At 36.6% G+C, this 20328-nt stretch overlaps 1 protein-coding gene across 1 annotated transcript in view; it reads left to right on the forward strand.

Moving 5' to 3' along the window:
- The window catches only part of LOC106947132 (teneurin-3-like), a 93527-nt gene that overhangs the window by 16079 nt on the left and 57120 nt on the right, over positions 1-20328 (forward strand). The window contains exons 2-3 of the mRNA XM_015031951.1: positions 108-599; positions 2324-2599. Coding sequence (XP_014887437.1) covers positions 329-599; positions 2324-2599 — 547 coding nt within the window. The 5' untranslated portion in view covers positions 108-328. The remainder of the gene's footprint in view (positions 1-107; positions 600-2323; positions 2600-20328) is intronic.

The following is a 20328-nucleotide window of genomic DNA, read 5'->3' on the forward strand; positions in this document are numbered from 1 at the left end:
TGAGAACGAGATAAGTGTGTGCTTTTGAAGATGAAGCTGTGGGATTAGTGTTATCGGAGCTCCTTGCTACCTTTCCTCATCTCTCGTTTTTTTTTTTTTTTCCGCAGGTGCAGCAGGTGGACAGCCGAATGGACTGAAGAAAAGAGCGACAGGGGTTCAGAAGTGAGGAGGAGGGATTTGGAGAGGAAATCAGTCACAGGACGAGAATCACAGCCCAGAGAGAGCAGGAAGGGGGAGCTGAAAGAAAGTGAAATAATCCAGTGGTGAACGCCTCAGTAGAGTGTCAGTAGCAAAAGGGAGGGAGTTGGATGCCCAGCATGCCGGTAGCATGGAAAGGGTGAGGGAGCAGCGGCCTTTCTGCTCGCTGTCCAAGAGCCAGAGGGAGCGGGACAGAGACTGCGAGCGAGACAAGGATCGGGAGCGGCGCTACACAGCTTCCTCCACGGACCGGGACAACGGAGCCTGTCGTGTTCCCACTCAGAAATCGTACAGTTCCAGCGAGACCCTGCAGGCCTTCGACCATGACCCCTCACGGATGCTGTTTGGAGGCAGAGTCAAGGAGATGGTCCACAAGGAGACAGCAGAATACACCAGGCCTGGTTAGTGAAAACAGGGTTTTCTATCAAATGTTATACATCTGTTAGATACTTTTGTGAAATATGTTGTACATATTTACCTGACAGTAATATGAGATAAGGTCTAACTAACATTTTTTCTTTTAAAATGTAACTGCTTAATTGTGGAAGTGATGGAAAAACACTCCTTCAGTTTACAAAAGTGGAAACTTTCATTCTCTCTACTTTAGTAAATACAATAAATAACAAAATCTTCATATCCTTGTTGATTTGCTGCTGCTTACTAGTGTGAGACTTAATTAGGAAAATGAACATGAATGCAGGGATTTTGTCGTTTGTTTACCAAAATGAAAAATCTCACAGTTTTATTCTTTTTATCTATGCAAAATTGATGTGAAAAAAAACACAATATCCCAAGAAGTCCTCCAGACTGTGGTAAACACAATTAAAGGAAGTCACTAAGGCATAATCAAGTGTTATTTTCTGAAACTTTTGGAAAAAACTCATTTAGAACATGATCCAATGGGTTTCCCTGATCCTATAAAACACTCCAACCATTCTGGACTTCAGTAAAATGTAAAAGCAGTGCCTAAAAAGTAACACTTGGTTTTAATTGGCTGGTGGAAGCTGCTTTAAATTGTGTAATTAAAAAGTTTGAGCACTTTACTCTATTTTATGGCACTCATTGGGCTCATAAGATTGCAATCAGAAAATCTATCCATTACTCCCGTACGTTTTCCTAGTGCTAATTGGTGTCCGTTTCAGATTTAATGGGATCAAGATGAAGTTGTGGGAAGAAAACTGTTTTATTTTTTAATTTAATGTAGACATTTAGAGTTGGAATCTGTTTCTTAGATCATCATGGTAAATGCCAGATTTAAAGAGCATATTTATTTCATTCAGCGTGTGTGTGTGTGTGTGTGTGTGTGTGTGTGTGTTGGTGCGTGTACACACACACCTACATGTGTGTGAATAACGAAAATAAGACAAACAATTTTACTTGTTTAATATTTTAGAGGGTAGAACAAATTAAAAATAGAATTACTAAAGCATTTTTTCCTTAATGCAATAATATTTTATAAATACTTGCTTTATTTTAAAAAAAAGAAATTATAAAAACATAATATTTTTTTGTGGTTTTTGTCACTTGCATAATTATGCAACAATTAAATCAATTTTATATTGTTTTTTAACTATGTACATGCATTTAGTTTGGCCTTATAGAATATAGGGTTTATATATATATATATATATATATATGAAATTAGAAATATTATAATAAGTATATATTATTTATTTATAGTGGAAGACACAGTGAACTGAAAGTTGGACTAGTTTTTCCCATAATTCTGGAACTTCTAGTTGAACTCAGTGGTAGTTTTTTGTTTGCTGTGCATTATGCCGTGGGGAAAAAATGCATAGACAGTTATGACAGCTTATTATTTTTTTCAGGTGCATGTAGAATAGAAGCCCTAACTAGCTGCAAGTGGAGAGCAGAAACCATGTGTTGTTGACATAGTTAAAATATTTTCTAAATTGTGTGTGCCTGAAAAAAAAAAAATATTTATCACAACTAAATACTTTATTTTTGGTTTAAGAATATTTTTTTTATTAATTGATTGCAGAAAATGTGGGGGATTTAGATGTTAAGAATCAGACGTCACAATGCTCATCAGGAGGTTGTGTTCTTGGCTATTAACCTGGTTGTTACTCGGTTTGTTAACTTTACAACTTGCTGTCGTTTACAGGACAGACATTTTCATTGAGGCAGCTCGGGATTTGTGAGCCAGCAGCTCGCAGAGGCTTGGCTCTCTGCCCTGAGACTGGCCTGTCCCACCCTCTCAGCAGCTACACCCGGGGGCCGGCCGCCACAGAAAACCATGAACCTGTATCACCGGAACGTACCATGACTCTTTGGGGAACGGGGGCAAAATCTGGGCAGAATTCATGCCTCTCCAGCCGTTCCAATTCGGCGCTCACGCTCACTGACACGGAAATGGACAATAAATCGGACACTGAGATGGGTGAGTAGGGCACACTTTGCATCTCACACCTCCCTCTTTGCTTTGAAAAGTGGAAGAAAATCACTAGGTAGAAAAAGCAGCAGCATGGTTGGTGCTGCAGACGAGCTCCTGATTGGTGGAAGGAAGTGGAAGTGTGATTGGTGGGGCAGCTTTTTAGAGAGGCATTTGCAGCTGTCTTTGTTTGGATCAAAGGGGAGAGTCTTTGCTGCATTCAGAGAAAAATTTCGCCCTGAGATTGAGTGCTTGCTAGTCACCTGGTCCGTCTCGGCGGGAAGCCGAGGAGTTTGATAAAGTTTCCCCATGGGCTATCGCAGAATCAAAGATAGCTTTGTGCGCCTCAGTCTGAGATTTTGCTTAGAAATTCTGCAGTGGTTGACTGGGCATACATAATGGCTGATTAAATGGGCACAATGGTTTGAAGTGCAAATTTGATCATGCTGAAAACCTGAGATGGAGGATTGGGCTTCTCTGTTTGAAGAGGGCAAATCTTTTCTACACCAAAGAGAGGCAGTGTTTACGGATTGTTTAAATGTGTACCTGTCTGATTTTAGGTTCATTTATGTCACACTGAGTTCACAGCTTGATTCTTTCATGCTGCTATTTTACTGTTTAATGACTTTAGTTTCATTTTGCATCATAAAGTCTTTAAATTGATCATCTTACTTGTTTGTATTTTGGTGTAATCCTAATCTTTGGTTTGAAATTAATTTTCTCTGTTGTAATTAGTTCTGTGCTCTGAAAGCTCTCCTGACTTCATATGTCATTCATCATCATTATGGTGTCACCACTGTAACACATCTGATGCAAAGCTCTAATTATTTTTAAGAAATCGATGTTATCAAAGAATGGCAGGCAGTTCAAATAATTAGGGTTTATTACACTTTCCTGGCAAGAACATTAAAGAGAGGATAAAAAAGAACATGTCTTGTTCTCTTGCTATCAGTTTTTATACTGAAAACATTGGCCACAGTCTGACATTTGAGACAAGTCATTTTCTTAATAGCAGCATTCATCATGGGGAGCTCGTCTACCAGGGTGGGGGAGCTGACTTAGTCCTCTACCTTTTCAAAATGCCATCAGAATTCAAATTCAGGCATCTGTTCCTGAAACTGGCCTCAAAGGAAATGCGCCTCACCTCCTCGGCGCCTCACTCAGGACACATTTGTTGTTCTATATGCCAGAAACGAAACTGCATCTCAAGAGGCTGGTCCGTTTTGCAGGAGAACACAGAGCTTTGCTTCAATAGATCCTCTCCTGTGCTTTGATTCCTTCTGTGCCGCAACCACTTAAAAGTGTGTGACCTCACACACACTCATGCACACTCCACAGTCAGGAAACGCCTCAAGAAGCTTCTGCTGATTGGCTCAGGTTTGAACAATGTCCTGCTGGGAGTTAAGGTCACGCACAAGGCAGGAGTGAGTCTATATTTTTGGTCATTGCAGGAAAAAAATCAGTTCTTTTTTTCAATGTTGCGAAAAGTGAATTCTTTCTTATTTTCAGTTTCACATCATTTAAAATTCAAACTTTGTCTCTTTTTATAACCTTTTCTTGGTTTATTGCATTTCAAGTCAGAACAAAAAACCCCCGCCTCTGTTCCACCTCTATAGATCTTTGTCTTTTTTTTTCCTTTGGCAGGAAGCATTGCACTTTTGACTTTCACTATTTAATGAAGCAGCTAAGAGAAATGACCCATCCAAAGGTTTCTATCAACTCAATATGCATGCGGAAGCTCCGACAAGGGGCCGTTCAGCCCCACTTATTCATAAATGAACTCGATATTTCATTGTAATTTGCTCTGTTCTGCAGAGTGTTCGACACAGACAAGTACCAAAGCCTGTGTGCGTTCGCAGCGTGTGGCATCTGCAGATATCCACCTCAGGGACAGAGGTCGGTTACCGAAACAGATGAACCCAGGGTGGTCATCTGGGGGTCAGTCTGCAGCTCTGTAAAAACTCATGTGGGACGGCGGAAAGAATGAAAGGTGATTTATTTTGTGGGCAGGGAGAAATTTAGTTATTTTGCATATTTGATTCAGAAGATAATGGCTGTCACAGGAGGCTTTCTAAATTAGTCCAAACATTATTTAAATATTTCAGTGTTTGTGTATTAGTTTTGGCCTGTTTATTTATTTATTTACTTTTCTGTCTTTGTTTTTCTCCATCTTTTTGTATGTCTTTGTTTCTTCCTTTCTTTATTACTTAACTACTTTCTTTGTATTTTTTTATATTTTGTTTATGTTTTTCTATCTTTTTACTTAGTGGCTTTAAAGAAAATTTTAAAACATCAAAGACGTCTTTAGTGGAGATATTTATTTATTTTATTCAAGCAATATCAGCTAATATTTATTTATTTTCAAAATAAATAAATAAATACATATTTTATGGAGAAAAGGCAGATGAATAAATAAATAAATTCATTAATTAAATAAATAAAAATAATCTTTATAAACCTCTTTGAGTGCCCTTAGTCCTAAAAAAAAGGTAATGCAAAAGTAATTTCCACACCAAGAATATTGCATAAAATATTCCTGTGATTAAGATATTTTACCTGGATATTATAATTATAGAGTTTAAACAATTGAATAAGTCATTAATGCTTTAAGTTGAAGTTCTTTGCAACACAATTAAAATTTAGTTGAATGTATTTTTAAAAATAAAGAGAGAGAAACAGTAATTATGGTGGGATATACTTATGCATAGCTGGGTTTATATAGTCATATTAGAGAGTATCAATGATTCTAGAAGGACCTATTAAGTCATGCAAAGTCTAATTGAGATTTCAAATGGAGTTGAATGTGGGTCACTTTCTGTCCTTAGCATTTCCAGATTCCTGCAGACATTTTAATTTGATTAAAAATAGTTACAAATGTTAAGAATTATAAAAAATTAAAAATGCAGCAAACTACATGTTGTAATTCTCCACTCTAACAGAGAATATGGACATCTTTTTATTAAAACCAGATTTAATATTTAATACCTCAGGATGATCTTTGGTGCTCAGAGTTGTTCTGAGGAAATGAATTTTAACTAAGGACAGAAAATGTCCTGATTTAAAAATGTGAACAAATTCCCTCCAAACAAAACAAAAAGCCACTGTGTGCTCTTCTCTCTCGAGGTTGGGGCACTAACTATTAAAGTGCACTTTTTAAAATGAAAACCTTGTTGTGAAGGTTGCTTATATATTTATATTTCAGTATGTTTGTGTTAGGTCAAAGAACATCCTCGGAGGAAAAGTCAACACTACCAGAGACTGATCACCCCCCCACACACACCTCCAATGTTGGCTGTGCTGGGCTTAAAATCAATATTATATCCTTCATAAAACATGAATGACTTCATGCAGCAAAAACATTGCATGGCCCTGTTGAGTTGTATTCCTAATAGGGTGTGAAAAAGCTCACGCTCACTTGTTAGGTATTATAGGTGGAGAGCTTCAGCACCTGACAACAGCTCACCTTATGAAACACATCAGGTGGATTTATTGTTTAACGGAGGGACTTGATGCCTGCTGGACCTGGTTTGAAGCAAACCACTTTCCCGGTAATGTCTGTCATCCCGGGCTAAAGAGCCACCGTCTTCTGGGATTTTTATCCGTGTCTGCGGCCTTGGAGAGGGCTGCCCCCCCAGCTTGTGTTGGGGTGTGAAGGGGCAGCCTCTGGTTCCTCTCACAGCTTAACCACAGATGACCTTTTACTCTATTTTTGTCCACAGTTACATACAAATAGTCAGACACACACTCAGACACACACAGACACACACGACGCGTAAATAGAAGCAGACAAAAACACAGTTACATGCACACACAAGGAGCAAGTGGCTTATAAGAAATTTTAGTAGAAATTATATTTGCTAATAGAATATTGGTAATAATAACTATAATATATTTTATTGTATATTAATCTTGGTATTTGTATTTATTTTATTAATACATATTATTTAATTAATTTATTCTAAATAACTATTCACTACTATTCACTATTATTATTATTATTATTATTATTATTATTATTATTATTATTATTATTATTATTATTATTATTATTATTATTATTATTATTATCAACAGTAGCATTTGCTCCTGGGTCATTTTTCCCCACTCACCAGTTCAAACCTTGATTTCCTCCTTCCATATTTCACCTCTAAAACAATTTTCTACCCATATACATAAACCATGCTGCATCTGTTTATTTTATTGATAATTAAAGAATTTATATTTATGATGGTGATCAACTGTCATAAAAATGTGGAATTAAATTAAAATTTGCCATAATGTCTGTAATGTTTTTTGGTTTTGAGCCACTTTTCAGTCTGTTGATCCCAGATTAAACTAGATCCTTCCTGTTAGAATTTGGTATTTATTGGCGTTACAGCCAGTTTTTCTTACAGTAGCCTGTTCGGAGCTTATAGAAAATGTCTTTACATAGTTTATTAAAGTGGGAACGTTATTTTATTTTTTATTTGAGTTGTTGTCTCTCACTGGTCCCTTACTCTGTTTTTTTTTCCTATTCTGTCCTTGTCATTTTTGTCTCTTTGCTTCCTGATCCAGATTCAGCCTCTTGTGCCATTACCTTAAAGTCAATTGTGCAACATTTTTTTCTTTCCACACTTTAGTTGAGGAAATCTGCTTCAGAAACTGCAAGGCAAGCAGTCCCACCAGACTCTTTGTCTAAGCTGCCAGTACAGGACACTTGTAGAGGCTTTGTCTGCTGCGGCCTGCACCTCCTGCCCAAACTTATTGTGGGAAACAGTGTGTCGCATTCATGCTTTCATAGAGGATGTGGGGAAGCAGTAGGGCCTTGCATGTCCGTGTTCTTATCCAGGAGTGTTTACTAGGGGGATGTAGCAGAAAAGAATTTCAATTTGTTCAAGTCACAGGTCTACACGGCGGTCATAGACATTTTACAGTTGTGTGTAGCAGATTTACTGCGTGAACAGAGCCAGTAAAAGGTTAATTAAATCAGGAGAGAAGTTACGGCAAAGTGTTCTGTAGCACAGCGAGCTTTCCTTGGAGCACAGAAATCCTCTAACATGCCTCTCTGCATGTTGCTGCTCACTCATTACGTGCACACACACTTCCGTATCTCACTTTGGTGTTTTTATCACACTATACCTTCCTAGGATTAGAGAAATCAACCAAATGTGCGGACATGTTTGCGCGCACACACTGGCGTACATGCCGGAGGGGCGTCACGCTGACGGAGGTGACAAGCCATCTGTCAAACTCCTGTCTCAGATCTGCGCCTTGTATTGTGACAGAGGAATCAGCCTATTGATCGTAGCATGAAGAAATCTTTCCTCACTGCTTTCATAATTCAACATGACACGAGCTGAACTCTAAAAGAATAAATAATATCAGCTTTTTTTCTATACCCTTTGGTCTGGAGGGGCAGTCATTTGTGAGATGCTTGAAGAATATTCAGTTATTGGCAGAGCAAACTGTTTCATGATTTGTTGATTGGGGTTAGAAAGGTGTGTCTGAGTTTTATTTGGTGCCTCGTCAAAGGAGGAGGTTCACTTTGATCGCCATCATTTTTACTGTCACCACTTCTCTTCTGGCTGCTGTTGTCACCGCTTAAGTGCCGGCGCTAAAGTGCTCAGAGTGATGGGATATGGGATTTGGCGATGAGATGTCATGGCAGCTGTTGTGCTTACCCCTCATACATTGCTTTCTGTTTTAGAGTGATTTGGGGAAGTCTTGAAGGGGTCACTGCCCTCTTGTTTTCGAAGAACAGAGGTCAGGGACTTTTCAGCCTCTTTCAGCTCAAACGACAAAATGATCTCTGATTTTTTCCCCCCCACATAGTTCTTTTCTACAGCCTGACTCACGGTGTGTGCAATGATGGCATTCTTGTCTCGTTGGTTTATTCTTGTGCTCAGCCACATTCACAACATCACAGCACCACATAGTGAAAAACTTCTTCACACACCACAGCTACCCCCCACTGAGTAGATGATCTGATTAGACTTTGGAGTGTCTGGCTGTATAAATTTGCATATTAATAAGGAAAAGCTGATTTTCTTGAAGCTACTATGTCCCTTTAATACTTCAAAGATAGAATTTCAAATAACATCAATGTGAAGACGGTTTTTTGCATCTCTAGAAGTATTTCCTAATGAATGTGTTTTTCATATGCTTCAGACATGCAGATCTTACTATGAAGTTAAACATGGTTCAATATAAGGAGGGACCAATTTGAGATGATAAAATAATAACAAATAATACATCTAAATAAACAAAAATACATCTTTTGTTTATTTCAATGTCAAAACTGATTTATTTCATACTCATATTTTGTCAAAAAAATTAAATAAAAATTTTGGAAATAAAAATAGAGCTATAATTTTAAAATATGCAATTTTAGAGCTTTGAGCTTAATAATCACTAGTTAATTAACACATTTTTGTATTTTTGGGGGATTAAATTTATGCTAATCCAGTAATCATTAATCACAGTTTTTTTCCCTTTGTTTTTTGTAGTTGATTCTTAAATAGCATTGTCTGTAATTTTACTTCAGTGAAACTCTTTTGTGTGAAATAATCAGCAGTTGTGTTTTTCTTTTGTTTCTTAATGAAGTGAAGATGTTTTTCTTTATCTTAAAAAGCTGTTTCATCTGTCCAGCCTGTATTTCCTGAAGCTATGTTTGCTCCACAGATGACCAGGGAACAAGTTAAACCGTGAAAGTTGGAAATCTGTCAACATCATTTATTCTGCTGTGAAAAATACAAACTGTGGTTGTTATGGCAGCAATGGGGCAAAAAGAAAACATAAAAAACACACAGAGTAAATAATTGGTCTGATCTGAACTTAGTAGACATTTGTGAGCTATTTTTATAAAAAAATAAAACAATATATTTTGACCCGGAAGTTTTTTTTCTGTTCAGGAAATCCTCAACGACCTTAACCTGAGAAAGTCCAAGGTCTTTGCATGTTTTAGTTGTTGGATTTTTTTTTTTAAAGAAACCAGTAATGTAATGAAAAAAACAAAATGGAGTGGTTATTTGATTTTCATTTTAAAATACTGAATAATAAATGGAAATATAATCTATATTTCTTTGCTAATCAAAAACACATGAACTTGTTTTGATTTTCTTTTTAGGTTATAAATAATAAAAACCTAAATCGGTCCCAAGAGAAATTAAAAATTGATCAATTTTTGCACATTCTTATACCCTGCAGTGAAACTACTCTTAGATTTACATATTTCCAAAGCGTTCCTTTAAATGTAACTAAATAAATGTAACTAGCTGCTACCCACCTCTAGGTGTAGTACGGGTGAGCAAGAGCTCACAATGTTAAAAAAAAAAAATTAAAATACATTTCTTCATCCAAATTAAAAATATGTTATATTCAATTAAAATCAAATTCAAAATGGAAATGAAAATGTTTTTGTAACTGATATTATCAAATGTTTTGTAAAGAGTTGTCAATGTGGATGACTCTGGGCAAGAAGGATCCACTGTAGCAGTCTGTATTACAGCAAATCTGAAGGAGCCTCTGACTGAAGACACTATGTTATTGTATGAGTTTCATGAAAAGGATGCTCAGGGTTGTCCATCATTTTCTTCTGTGCAGAATGTTTTTCTTATGTTTTTGCTAAACCGTATTCCTGTTATTGTGGAAAAATTGCAGCTCAAGGTTTACACAAGAAACAGCGCCTCCTACAGTCACATTCATGAGTACAATAGTTGCAAAACTGGGTTATTTTATATTTTCATCCCCAGAAAGGCAATTGTTTTGTGCTACAATTTATTTCAATATGAAATCTTGATATTAAGTCAATATACAAGCTGTTTTGTGACTAAACATCAATAAAAAAAGTATTTTTCTAATTTATTTCCATGTAAAAAGAAAATATTAAAACTGAAATTTCAGGTACCAGATCTTTTTTTTGAAATCACAATCCTGAAATGTATCTGATCTACATTTCATTTCTCCTATGGACAAGCATTGAGTCCATAGGAGATGCTGTTTCATTTATGTCCCACCCATATGTTCAAGAAAGATACAGATAAACAAGACCATACAAAAAAAAAAAAAAAAAAAAAAAAAAGAAAAAAGCTTTGAAAAATTTAAACAACTTTAAATACTATTTTTAAAAAACTGTGGTTTTATTTATCCTCTTGTCAGCTATTTGCTAGTAAAAATTGAGGTGTGTATCTCTTTGCTGATTTTTATTTTAGCATTTTAACATTTTAAGCATCAAAAATAATCAAACTACATTTCAATTTCAGCATTTCCATGATGAATCACATAAAAAACAAATGTTCAACGCGTTTAAAAAAAAAAATGTATTTCAAAGGGGAAAATCCCAAAATGCATGCATAGAGCCAAAAGGCTGTCTCTTTATCAATTCATAGCTCTGTACAGTATAAAAACACAAATTTAATTTGAATCTTGCAGGCCAGTGTCAATAGAATTTAACAGAATAGAATATAAATACTATGTTAATCCCCATAAGAAATTTCTCAACATTACACACCGGGATTAAAAGTTAACAAAAATAAGATTGTATATAATTCAATAATAAAATCACTTTCCCAATCAAGGTGATGTTAATGAAACAGCCCCCTAATATTTTAAGAGGCTGTAAATTGTTGGCCATAGTTTAAAGGTATTCACTGTTGGACACTTCCCACGTAATAAAAAACAAACCACTTTCTCTTTTCTCAGAGAAAAACATTTGTTTTTCTGCTTAGCTTGGATCAAATGATGGTAGCGCTTCACTAGTGAGGTTTATTTTATAGCTTATTTAATCAGTAAAGGCAGGTTAGGGTCTACTTTACAAGGTTCTTTTACACTTACATAAAATGCACTAAAATAAATGCTTTAAACCTCCCAAGCTGATATTTTCACCTCTTTTGGGGGTCCAAACTTTACTTAAAGGGGTGAAAACTCTTCCTTTCCCTGTAATTCACATCATGCATACAACTACGTCTCAACCCTGTGCACGGCTCACACTAATCACATCTGTAGGGAGACTGCAGGACTTGTCATTACGATTAGAAATTACTCTACACTTGTCAATTACGAGACCACTATTTACCGTCCTCAGGAGAAAATGGTTCATTTCATTTCATCACACAACCTAATTGAGTGATTGTATTACCGTGCAACATGGAAATAGACAAGAAGACATTTTTATACTCTATGAATATTAATGTTTGAGACTAAAATCATCATGTTGTTCCATTAGTTTTGTTGGTAATTACATGTATGTCTGGTATCTTCTCTACAATTAATGGTTTTCAGAACCCAGCCATCTACCTCGACTTCCTCGAGAAAAGGTCTCACAGGGAAACATCCGTGTCGTGAAGAGATTGGAGTGTGATTAATTCAGGGTGCAGTTTAGTTGTTTCCATTTGTTGCATGCAAGGAAAAAAGAGACGGCTTAAAGAGACGGCTGGAAACTGATAAACTTGAGAAGACGGTCAAACGTTGAGCAGATAGGATACAGTATCCATGTTTGCTTTGTTTCATATGGGCCGGTATAGTTTTCCTGTCCTGTTCTGGATCGACATACGGTTTTTAGATGTTGTCTCCAGACTCCTTCATCATATCAGTTTCATCTAGTTTCTTGTCTTCTTCTTTTTAATCATCTATCTTGGGACTGAAGAGTATTACTTACGTCTGTTGCTTCTCTGGTTTCGGTTTTTAACCTTTTGTTTTGCCATTTTTCAAGTTAGCAATCAAACAGGTAAAGATCAAGGTGATCGCTGCACCTGAATGTGAATGTCTGCAGTTGGAAATGTTTGAAAGTCTTTTTGCTTGTTGCTTCGCTGTGTCCTTCAGCAAGACACTGGGGCCAAAATGTTTGAATTGCGAAGTATCTCCAGCCATGGAGTGGAGTTTTAATGCTCCAGGCTCCAATGATAAACCAAATGTTCCCTCTTTCTCTTCTATGAAGTTGGTCAATTAAGAGATCAAAAATAATGCCACTAAACGTGCTAACATATTTTGCGTTAATTGCTGATTAGGTTTTAGACACATATAATTAATAGCATTTCTTTACATGATATTCATAGTTGCAGAAAAAAATGTTTCTCTTTTTCACACAGATGGATATAAATGTTTCATTTAAAGCTTTCATCTCAATCAGGATTTCGGTCAGTTTACATCATGATATCAGCTCATTTCTACATTCACCACAGAAAAGAGCCTTCAATCTACATCCTGCTGCTGCATCGGATAGTTTTACTATGTTTGTCTCATTTAACAATTCAGCCATTGAGACTTGTGCATAGTGAGGGTCCTGCATGGCGTTGTTTCTGGAGCACAGAAGAATAAATTACTGTCTGCTGTGATAAGAATGGTGTTTCTTCTGCTTTTCTGCGTTTCACAAAATGCTTGAATTCTGTTCACTAACATTTCATGTCTGACTTTTATCATTCAGACAAACTCTATAGCCTCAAAGAAAGACTGACAACAACCAATGATAAAAAATTATATTAATGATGAATATTTTATGACTGAGCTCCTGCTAAGAGAATCATTTTCTCCTTTTTAATATCACTTTTAAAAGCCTTCGATTTTTAATATAAAATTCCAGCAGTTTCATTCAGAAACTTTTACTGAAAGTAGCCAATGATAAGTGATTATGATTGAAAAACATTTTGGGAATTAAAAAAAAAATCCTAGAACATAGAGAAAAAGGTTGCTGAAATTACACTTTTTGGACAGACTTGGGTGGGAATATGAGAATAACAGGCAGGAAATTTATTTTACCGTGCGTGCGTGCGTGCGTGCGTGCGTGTGTGTGTGCGTGTGTGTGAGTGTGTAAGACAGAGAAAACCTGTTATACAGTATCTACACCTGGAGTGCAGACATAACGATAAAGCTGTGTAAAATATATAGGTATTGAAATATTTACTGTTTTTACACAAATGTTTTAAACTAAAACAAAGATGATTTGCTTTCAGTTATATCATCTCTTCTGTTGCAAAAACATTGTAACATATGATTAATACAATGATAATTCTATCATCTTTAAAAAATTATTATGCTTTAGATTCTGTTGCATAGTTTAAGCAAAAATATGGAATAAAAAGCTGCAACATCTAGAGATATGTTTTCTGTGCTTACTCTGCAGATTATTGCTACCTTTACTTTTAAGACAGAGAAAACCTGTTATACAGTATCTACACTTGAAGTCCAGACATAAAGATAAAGTTGTGTAAAAGTAGTAAAAATATTTTATAGACATTCTGCTAATTAGAGACATGTGGGTCTTAGTCAGATTAAAATACAGAAGATTACTGTAAAACTTTAGACTGGCCCGGTTATGTTGGGTGCATGTTGCAGTAGCTCTGTTATGTTTGTTATGATTTGTTCTTTCGGTAAACTTTTGTTAATTTTTTGGGTTGAGGCATTTCAGATGATGTGCAGCTGAACAGATTTTTTTCTCTCACTTCCTTTTACTTTCGAAGTCTTATTATGATCCGTAACCATGGCCACAAGGTATTGTTTTTACAACTGGGAGCAGCTGATTAGCAACTCAAAAGCTCAAATAATACCTTACCTATGACCCCCGAGAAGTTAAAAAAGAGGCTTCATGGCTGCTGAGCAGAGAGAGGAGGAGGAAGTTCAAACCATCTCTTCCTCCCTTCATAATGGGCAAGGACCATTTTCCTGACTCCAGCACCAGACAGAGATTTAAAAAGAAGCAATTAAAACAAGTAAGGTGGATTAGCAGTGCTTGCTAGCAGCCAATGATGTCATCCAGGGCATGTTACTGTCCTGGATGACAGTAACATGTCATCCAGGACATGTTACCTCTGCTGCCTGGATATTGAGCTGTTTGCGTGTCATCAGTAATGAGTCTACACAGCAGCAGTCTTCAGTCAGAGGCCTTCAACAGTTTTCAGTCAGAGGCCTTTTCAGATTCATTGGAAGACTGACTGTTACTGGAAATTCTTCCTGATCCAAGCATCACCATCCAAGTAACTCTTTGAAGTTACTTGGATGATATAATTTACAACTAAATTTAATTTCCCTTTGAGATAAATTATGCATTTTTAAATCGAATTGAACTGGATTACTCCTGTTTTGATTGTTTATTTAGGTTTTCTATGAAAGTGCTCAGACAGAAATGCAAACAGAAGCTAAACTAGTAAACTATTAATAAAATGTCTTTTTAGCTGATCTGAGACATGAGGCCTGGAGGTGGGAGTACCGTGTCTCTGTTAACAGCTCTCTCCACAAGCTGCTCTTTTTTTTTTTTTTTCTGTGACTCTTTTCGAGCAAAATCAGCCTGAAATAATCTTATTCATGGATATTTGCATGAAATGTTGGCAAGTCTGCTTGCTGTAGTAAAAGCGTCAGATTACCTTCTTAACTGTTCATATGATGGATTTAGGATATATATATATATATATATATATATATATATATATATATATATATATATATATATATATAATCCTGATGTCGTCCTCTTCCAAATCTCTAAGTGTGTCATCCATGCTTAAAATAGATTGCATTGCAAAACAAAACAAATCCATATTCCTTTAGTAGGGCAGTTTGATTGAGCAGTGCTCCTCTTCTAAAGGACAGTCTAATGGCTTCATAGTAAGACTTCAAGGGCTGATTGGAAAGAAGGTGATGGTGCAATAGAGAGGAACACACACTCCCAATACCTGCACTCTCTTACTTTCCTTAAGGGAGAAAGGTCAGTATCTAGAGGAGGAAATGGTGAGCTATTGTTATGATTGATCACACAGCAAGGTCCAGAGAGGACGCAGTGTCACTTTCATTGTCAAACTCATTATGCCACAGGAGAAGATTCCCTACCTTTTCTCCTGTGTCCCTTTTCCACAGCAGGAATGTGAAGAAACCCTTCTGTCTGCACACACAAGATGGGTTTGTCAAACTCAAAAGCCAGTTGAAATATGCTGAATGCACATAATACTTCCAGCCCAAACTTTAGTGCGAGGAAATGCATGATTCTGAAGTGAGAAAAAGAAACCAACGCAAGCATCTGAAATGAGCCCTCACTCAGAATATTAGCAATAGTAACCGTCAACTTACACCATTGACAATGTGGAGGGCTGCCAAATCAATTAAAATAAAGCAAAATGGAAGTGTTGTAGCCAAAGGCAACTTGCAAGAGGTTTGGAAGGATATGCCGGTCCTGATTAAAAATGAATGGTATCAGAATACATAAAGCCTTCTGGCCAAGTGCCCAGAGCCAAGCATCCTGAAACTGTGGTCACTTCAGTGGCAGGGGAAAGGCATTAGGTATCCATGATATGAAGGGATGCTCAAGTAACAGACTGTTCTCGGTTCAATTCATCTAATCACCAATGCAAACCTAAGCACTTTGCAGATATAGATTTGAGGCCAACGATTGATATTGTACACCATGTAAAGTGATTCATGCTCAAAGAAAGAAAACATATTCTCCTGCAGATGTGTCTTTTCTGCGTATTTTGCCTCGGCGTCAGAGCCAGGCCTTTTATCTGAACTCAACCCAAAATCAACATGCACAACATGAAACAGAATTCTTCATTCACTCATCAAAATCTTATATCCCCTCAAAAGACTCCTTTCATTGTTGCAATCCTGATCTCTAAATAGGTGTAATTTACATTTGTGTGATAAAATTACAGATAAGCAGGATTTTTTTCTATGTTCTTGTTTGCTGATGATGTTTTACATTAGAAGTGAGTGATTTATGAATACTTGATTGGATTTGAATGGATTTGCCAGTCCAGCTACTTTGTAGCCATTTGTATCATCCGCCTTGGATTCTGTACACAGTGGTTTTGTCAGAATTTTTTCACTAAAGCAAATCAAAGATCAGTTTCCAGAAAAAACAAAAAACAAACAAACAAATTTGTGAGATTAAGTAAATAATCCAAGGTCATCGAAAGGGAATGAGTATCTGATTCCTAACTTCTAGATGGTCCTTCCTGTGGATTGTTTTGCGTCGGGAGTATTGATCATGCCTAAAGGCTTCCAAGAGAGGTGAAGCCATCTCTGCCAAGAGTAGAGGTCACTCAGATAAATTGGCCAGGTTGGCTTTTAGCAGCTCCAGGGTCAAAGCCCATTCATCTTATTAGAGCGACATATCCTTTTAGAGGTCTCAGAAGAAGGATTAGACAAAAGAACAGCAACCGGGCATTAGATGACAGACCATTTGGCAAATAGGTTAGAGCAGTTTCCACCTATTGTCTTTTTCTGCATTACCCAAAGGAGCTGTCTGCAGCAGAGTTTTGCATGGCAGCTCTAAAGGTTAGAAAGACACATTCACTATGGATGGGAGCAGGCAGTTTGAAGGATACCTTCACAAAGGGAACACAACAAAACTATATTGCTGCCTGTATCAGTCCTGACTGCTTTTATTGTGCTTTTATTGCTTCGTCTGTGTTTTTAACTAAAGAATAATCATTTTCAATTGAATTCATCCATGTTAGTCTGCTGCATTTAATAATTTCCTGTGCATTTCTCACTTTATAGCTTTACATTTATTGCCTTAAGGCAGAAACTGCCACACCATACATAAAATATTACTGAATATAATAACTTCAAGGATTAATCCACAGTAATGAGCTAGTGGAAAACGACAGCATAACAACATGGACGTAGACAGCCTTTATCTTAAAATAATAGCAAAAACACAGAAGAAAAATACAATTTTACACCTTAATTAAAAAAAGTTTTTTGTTATTTGTTTCTTTTAGCAGCATGAAAACAATAGATTTTTTTGGGGTAGGAGTGGTGGTGATAGAGGGCTGTTTCCTCTTCGTGTGCCACTTTTTAATCTTGACTTTTTTACCCCATGACAATTAAAATAAATATAGAAAATATTCATAACAAAATTAAGTGTAAAATTAAGCTAGTTAAATATTCACTCAGTTAAATATTATGAAAAAAATATATATTTTTTTGTTATGGTCATGGAATATGAGTCAAAACTACTAATTTTTAACAAGTTTTGTTCCCCCATCCCCACCAAAAATTTTTACTTTTATTGTACACACCATTTGTAAAATACATATATTTGTTAAAATTACATTTCAAGGTTTATCTGTGACTTTTTTTCTTTATTTATTCAAAAAGATCAGATGTAATAAATTTGTCCACTGCTTACAGTCTGATCCCGTTACGGTTCAGCTTTGTTCAGTTCAGATTTCATTCAGACATCTATAAATGTCAAATTGATTTGTGTTTGACCAGCTGAAGAACAGTCAATTTCCAGGCCAACGTTCTTCATTTTTCAAAAGTTACTGTCATAGTTAATCACATTGGAACTCAGAAGAATTGCCAGTCTATAATTATAGATGGTTCAGCTGAATGTACGAGGGCAGAAGTTGTCAAAATACGCATATTGATACCATACTGAGTTGTTTATGCGGCATTGTACATTGATCCGCCACCAACAATGGTTTCTTAACCACTCAAGTCTCAGTCTTTCAATTCCTGCCGCAGCGCCGCCTGCACTGAACGGCTGGCATATTTTAAACGTTGCTGAAGAAACTGAAATGTGGTGTCAAGATGACACACACAGCACTCCAGTAATTGGATGTCCACCCTCCCCCCCTCTCTGCTCCACACCATTGTTGAGGGAAAATGCGTTGGTTCTAATTTGAACTCAGCTTGTGACTCTCCTCGCTACACTTACCAAAACCACTAAATTACAGTGACATTTTTTACTATAATGGTGTTTCTCAACGATCTCCTTCTCTCTTAGGGATTTTGTTTTTGTAAAGATGCTGCAGTGAAGTATGATTTCAAATGAATCACAAAGTGGTGAAGATTAAAGTCATTTTTATCATCACATTGGGCAAACTGTGCTTCATTTGGGTTCTCCAGAACTGACCACCTTAAATCACAGTGGATCAGGGCTTCAATAATTGATCAAAAGTCTCCAGTCTAAAAGATACACTTTAATGACCTGGACCACCTGTTTACTGTCCAACTCTGACCCCTCTTTTATTGAACAGCTTTTTTTATTTATCTTGTCGGCTGCCTTTTACTGGGGCTGCTTGTTTTCACATCACTTGGAGATGCACTGAGGGACAGCCAGGCTTCAAGAGGGGAGTCTCGGAGGCTGTGCTTGAAAGAAGTATGGGGTTGACATTTGGGACTTCATTAAAAAAGCTTGAGAGAGAATATTTCTTCCACCCTCTACCGCATGACACAATATATTTACCACAGCAAAAGAATATTACTCACAAATAATCCACTGCTGCAGCCTCCCTCATGCAGAAGCCATTTTGCATCTTGGATGAAGTGGGGGCTGTGTGACTGATGACTCGCGCGGTAACATATTAAATCATCGTGTCATTCTGTCCGGGTCTATCACATTTCCACGGAACACGACATACAGTGTCATTTGTGCTTTAAGTGATGTTGTGTGGTTAGATTACATGGAAAGCTGCTTTTATAATTGCTTGCAGGATGAAGGTGTCTGTGATGACTGAATATGAAAATATATGTGCACCATTTCATGCAGGAGATAATCCTCAAATGATCCTTGTACAATAGTTTACTGGAATGGTTCATGTTTTTTCCGCAGCTGCTGCAGGATCCACTGAAGATGCAGCAAGTTTCCCAGTTTTAGATTATAGAATATGCATATTTTTGGTCAAAGTACTGGAAATGGATAAGATGTGTTTTTACTGCTTGCTGCCAGCTTTACCTCAGGTCCTCTGCTTTGTTTTTACCATCCTCTCAGTCTCAGAGGCAAAACCAAATGAAAGCTCAATATTAGCTAGAAAATTGAACATTATGCTAATGCGTCCTGGGCGACAACTTCAGCCGTGTGTGGGTGAAGAGCTTTTAGGTAATCTAACAGTACTTTACTCTCCATGAACAACATTCATTTCACCACTGGCTGAGTACCAGGGTGGGCTATATTCTCTCCATCATTTAGTTTGTAGATGTTAGTGTTACATGAACCAGGTGCAGGCTGACAACTAAATGAATAATGTGTCTGGTAGAGGGGAAAACTCAGTCAGGGGAAGCCCATTCCCAGGACTCACCATTAATATCACAGTCCAGTCTTTCAGGGGATACCGCTGACATTTTGCTCTCTGTGTAATAGAGACCTAACCTTTAAGCACTGTACGGAAGAAGTCATTTTTTATAATACACTGTCCATTGTTGAGAATTACCCCTCCACTGCCTACTATGCATCTGTCCTCATCCCCCTCTTATTGGTTTATTTTTTTATGTTCCTGTTTGGGAACCGGCTGAGATCATCATTTATTCTTAGCTTACAAATGCATGAAACTAACCTTATTTTACTGAAACTGCAGTTTTGTTCAGCGGCATGTGGTAAGGTTTGTTTTTGGTCGAGTGCTTGTTGTCAGGGTTGAGTGTTACTGTTATAACTAAGCAATAAGTAAAATGAATGGTAAAAACATAAATAAGTAAAGCAAACAAAAAAACACCATAAAAGTCATCAAAGTGATTGTTCTCATAATGATTGAGTCAACCAAGATGTAGAGTGGTTTTAGAGTGGATCTTATTTCAGTATATAAATTAGAACATTTTCAGTTTACAGGGTCAAAACACCATTTACTGGAAACTGGACATAATCAGAAATTCTTGTGGAAAGGTGCGTGTGTGTGTGTATATATATATATATATATATATATATATATATATATATATATATATATATATATATATATATATATATATATATATATATATATATACACACCCCCTCTTTTTTTACACCCGCACTCACTGATTTTATAATTTTTTACACTCTGAAAAAGAAA

Source organism: Poecilia latipinna, unplaced genomic scaffold, assembly GCF_001443285.1.
Source record: "Poecilia latipinna isolate Pla-1442-1.1 unplaced genomic scaffold, P_latipinna-1.0 Scaffold224, whole genome shotgun sequence".
Taxonomy (NCBI): domain Eukaryota; kingdom Metazoa; phylum Chordata; class Actinopteri; order Cyprinodontiformes; family Poeciliidae; genus Poecilia; species Poecilia latipinna.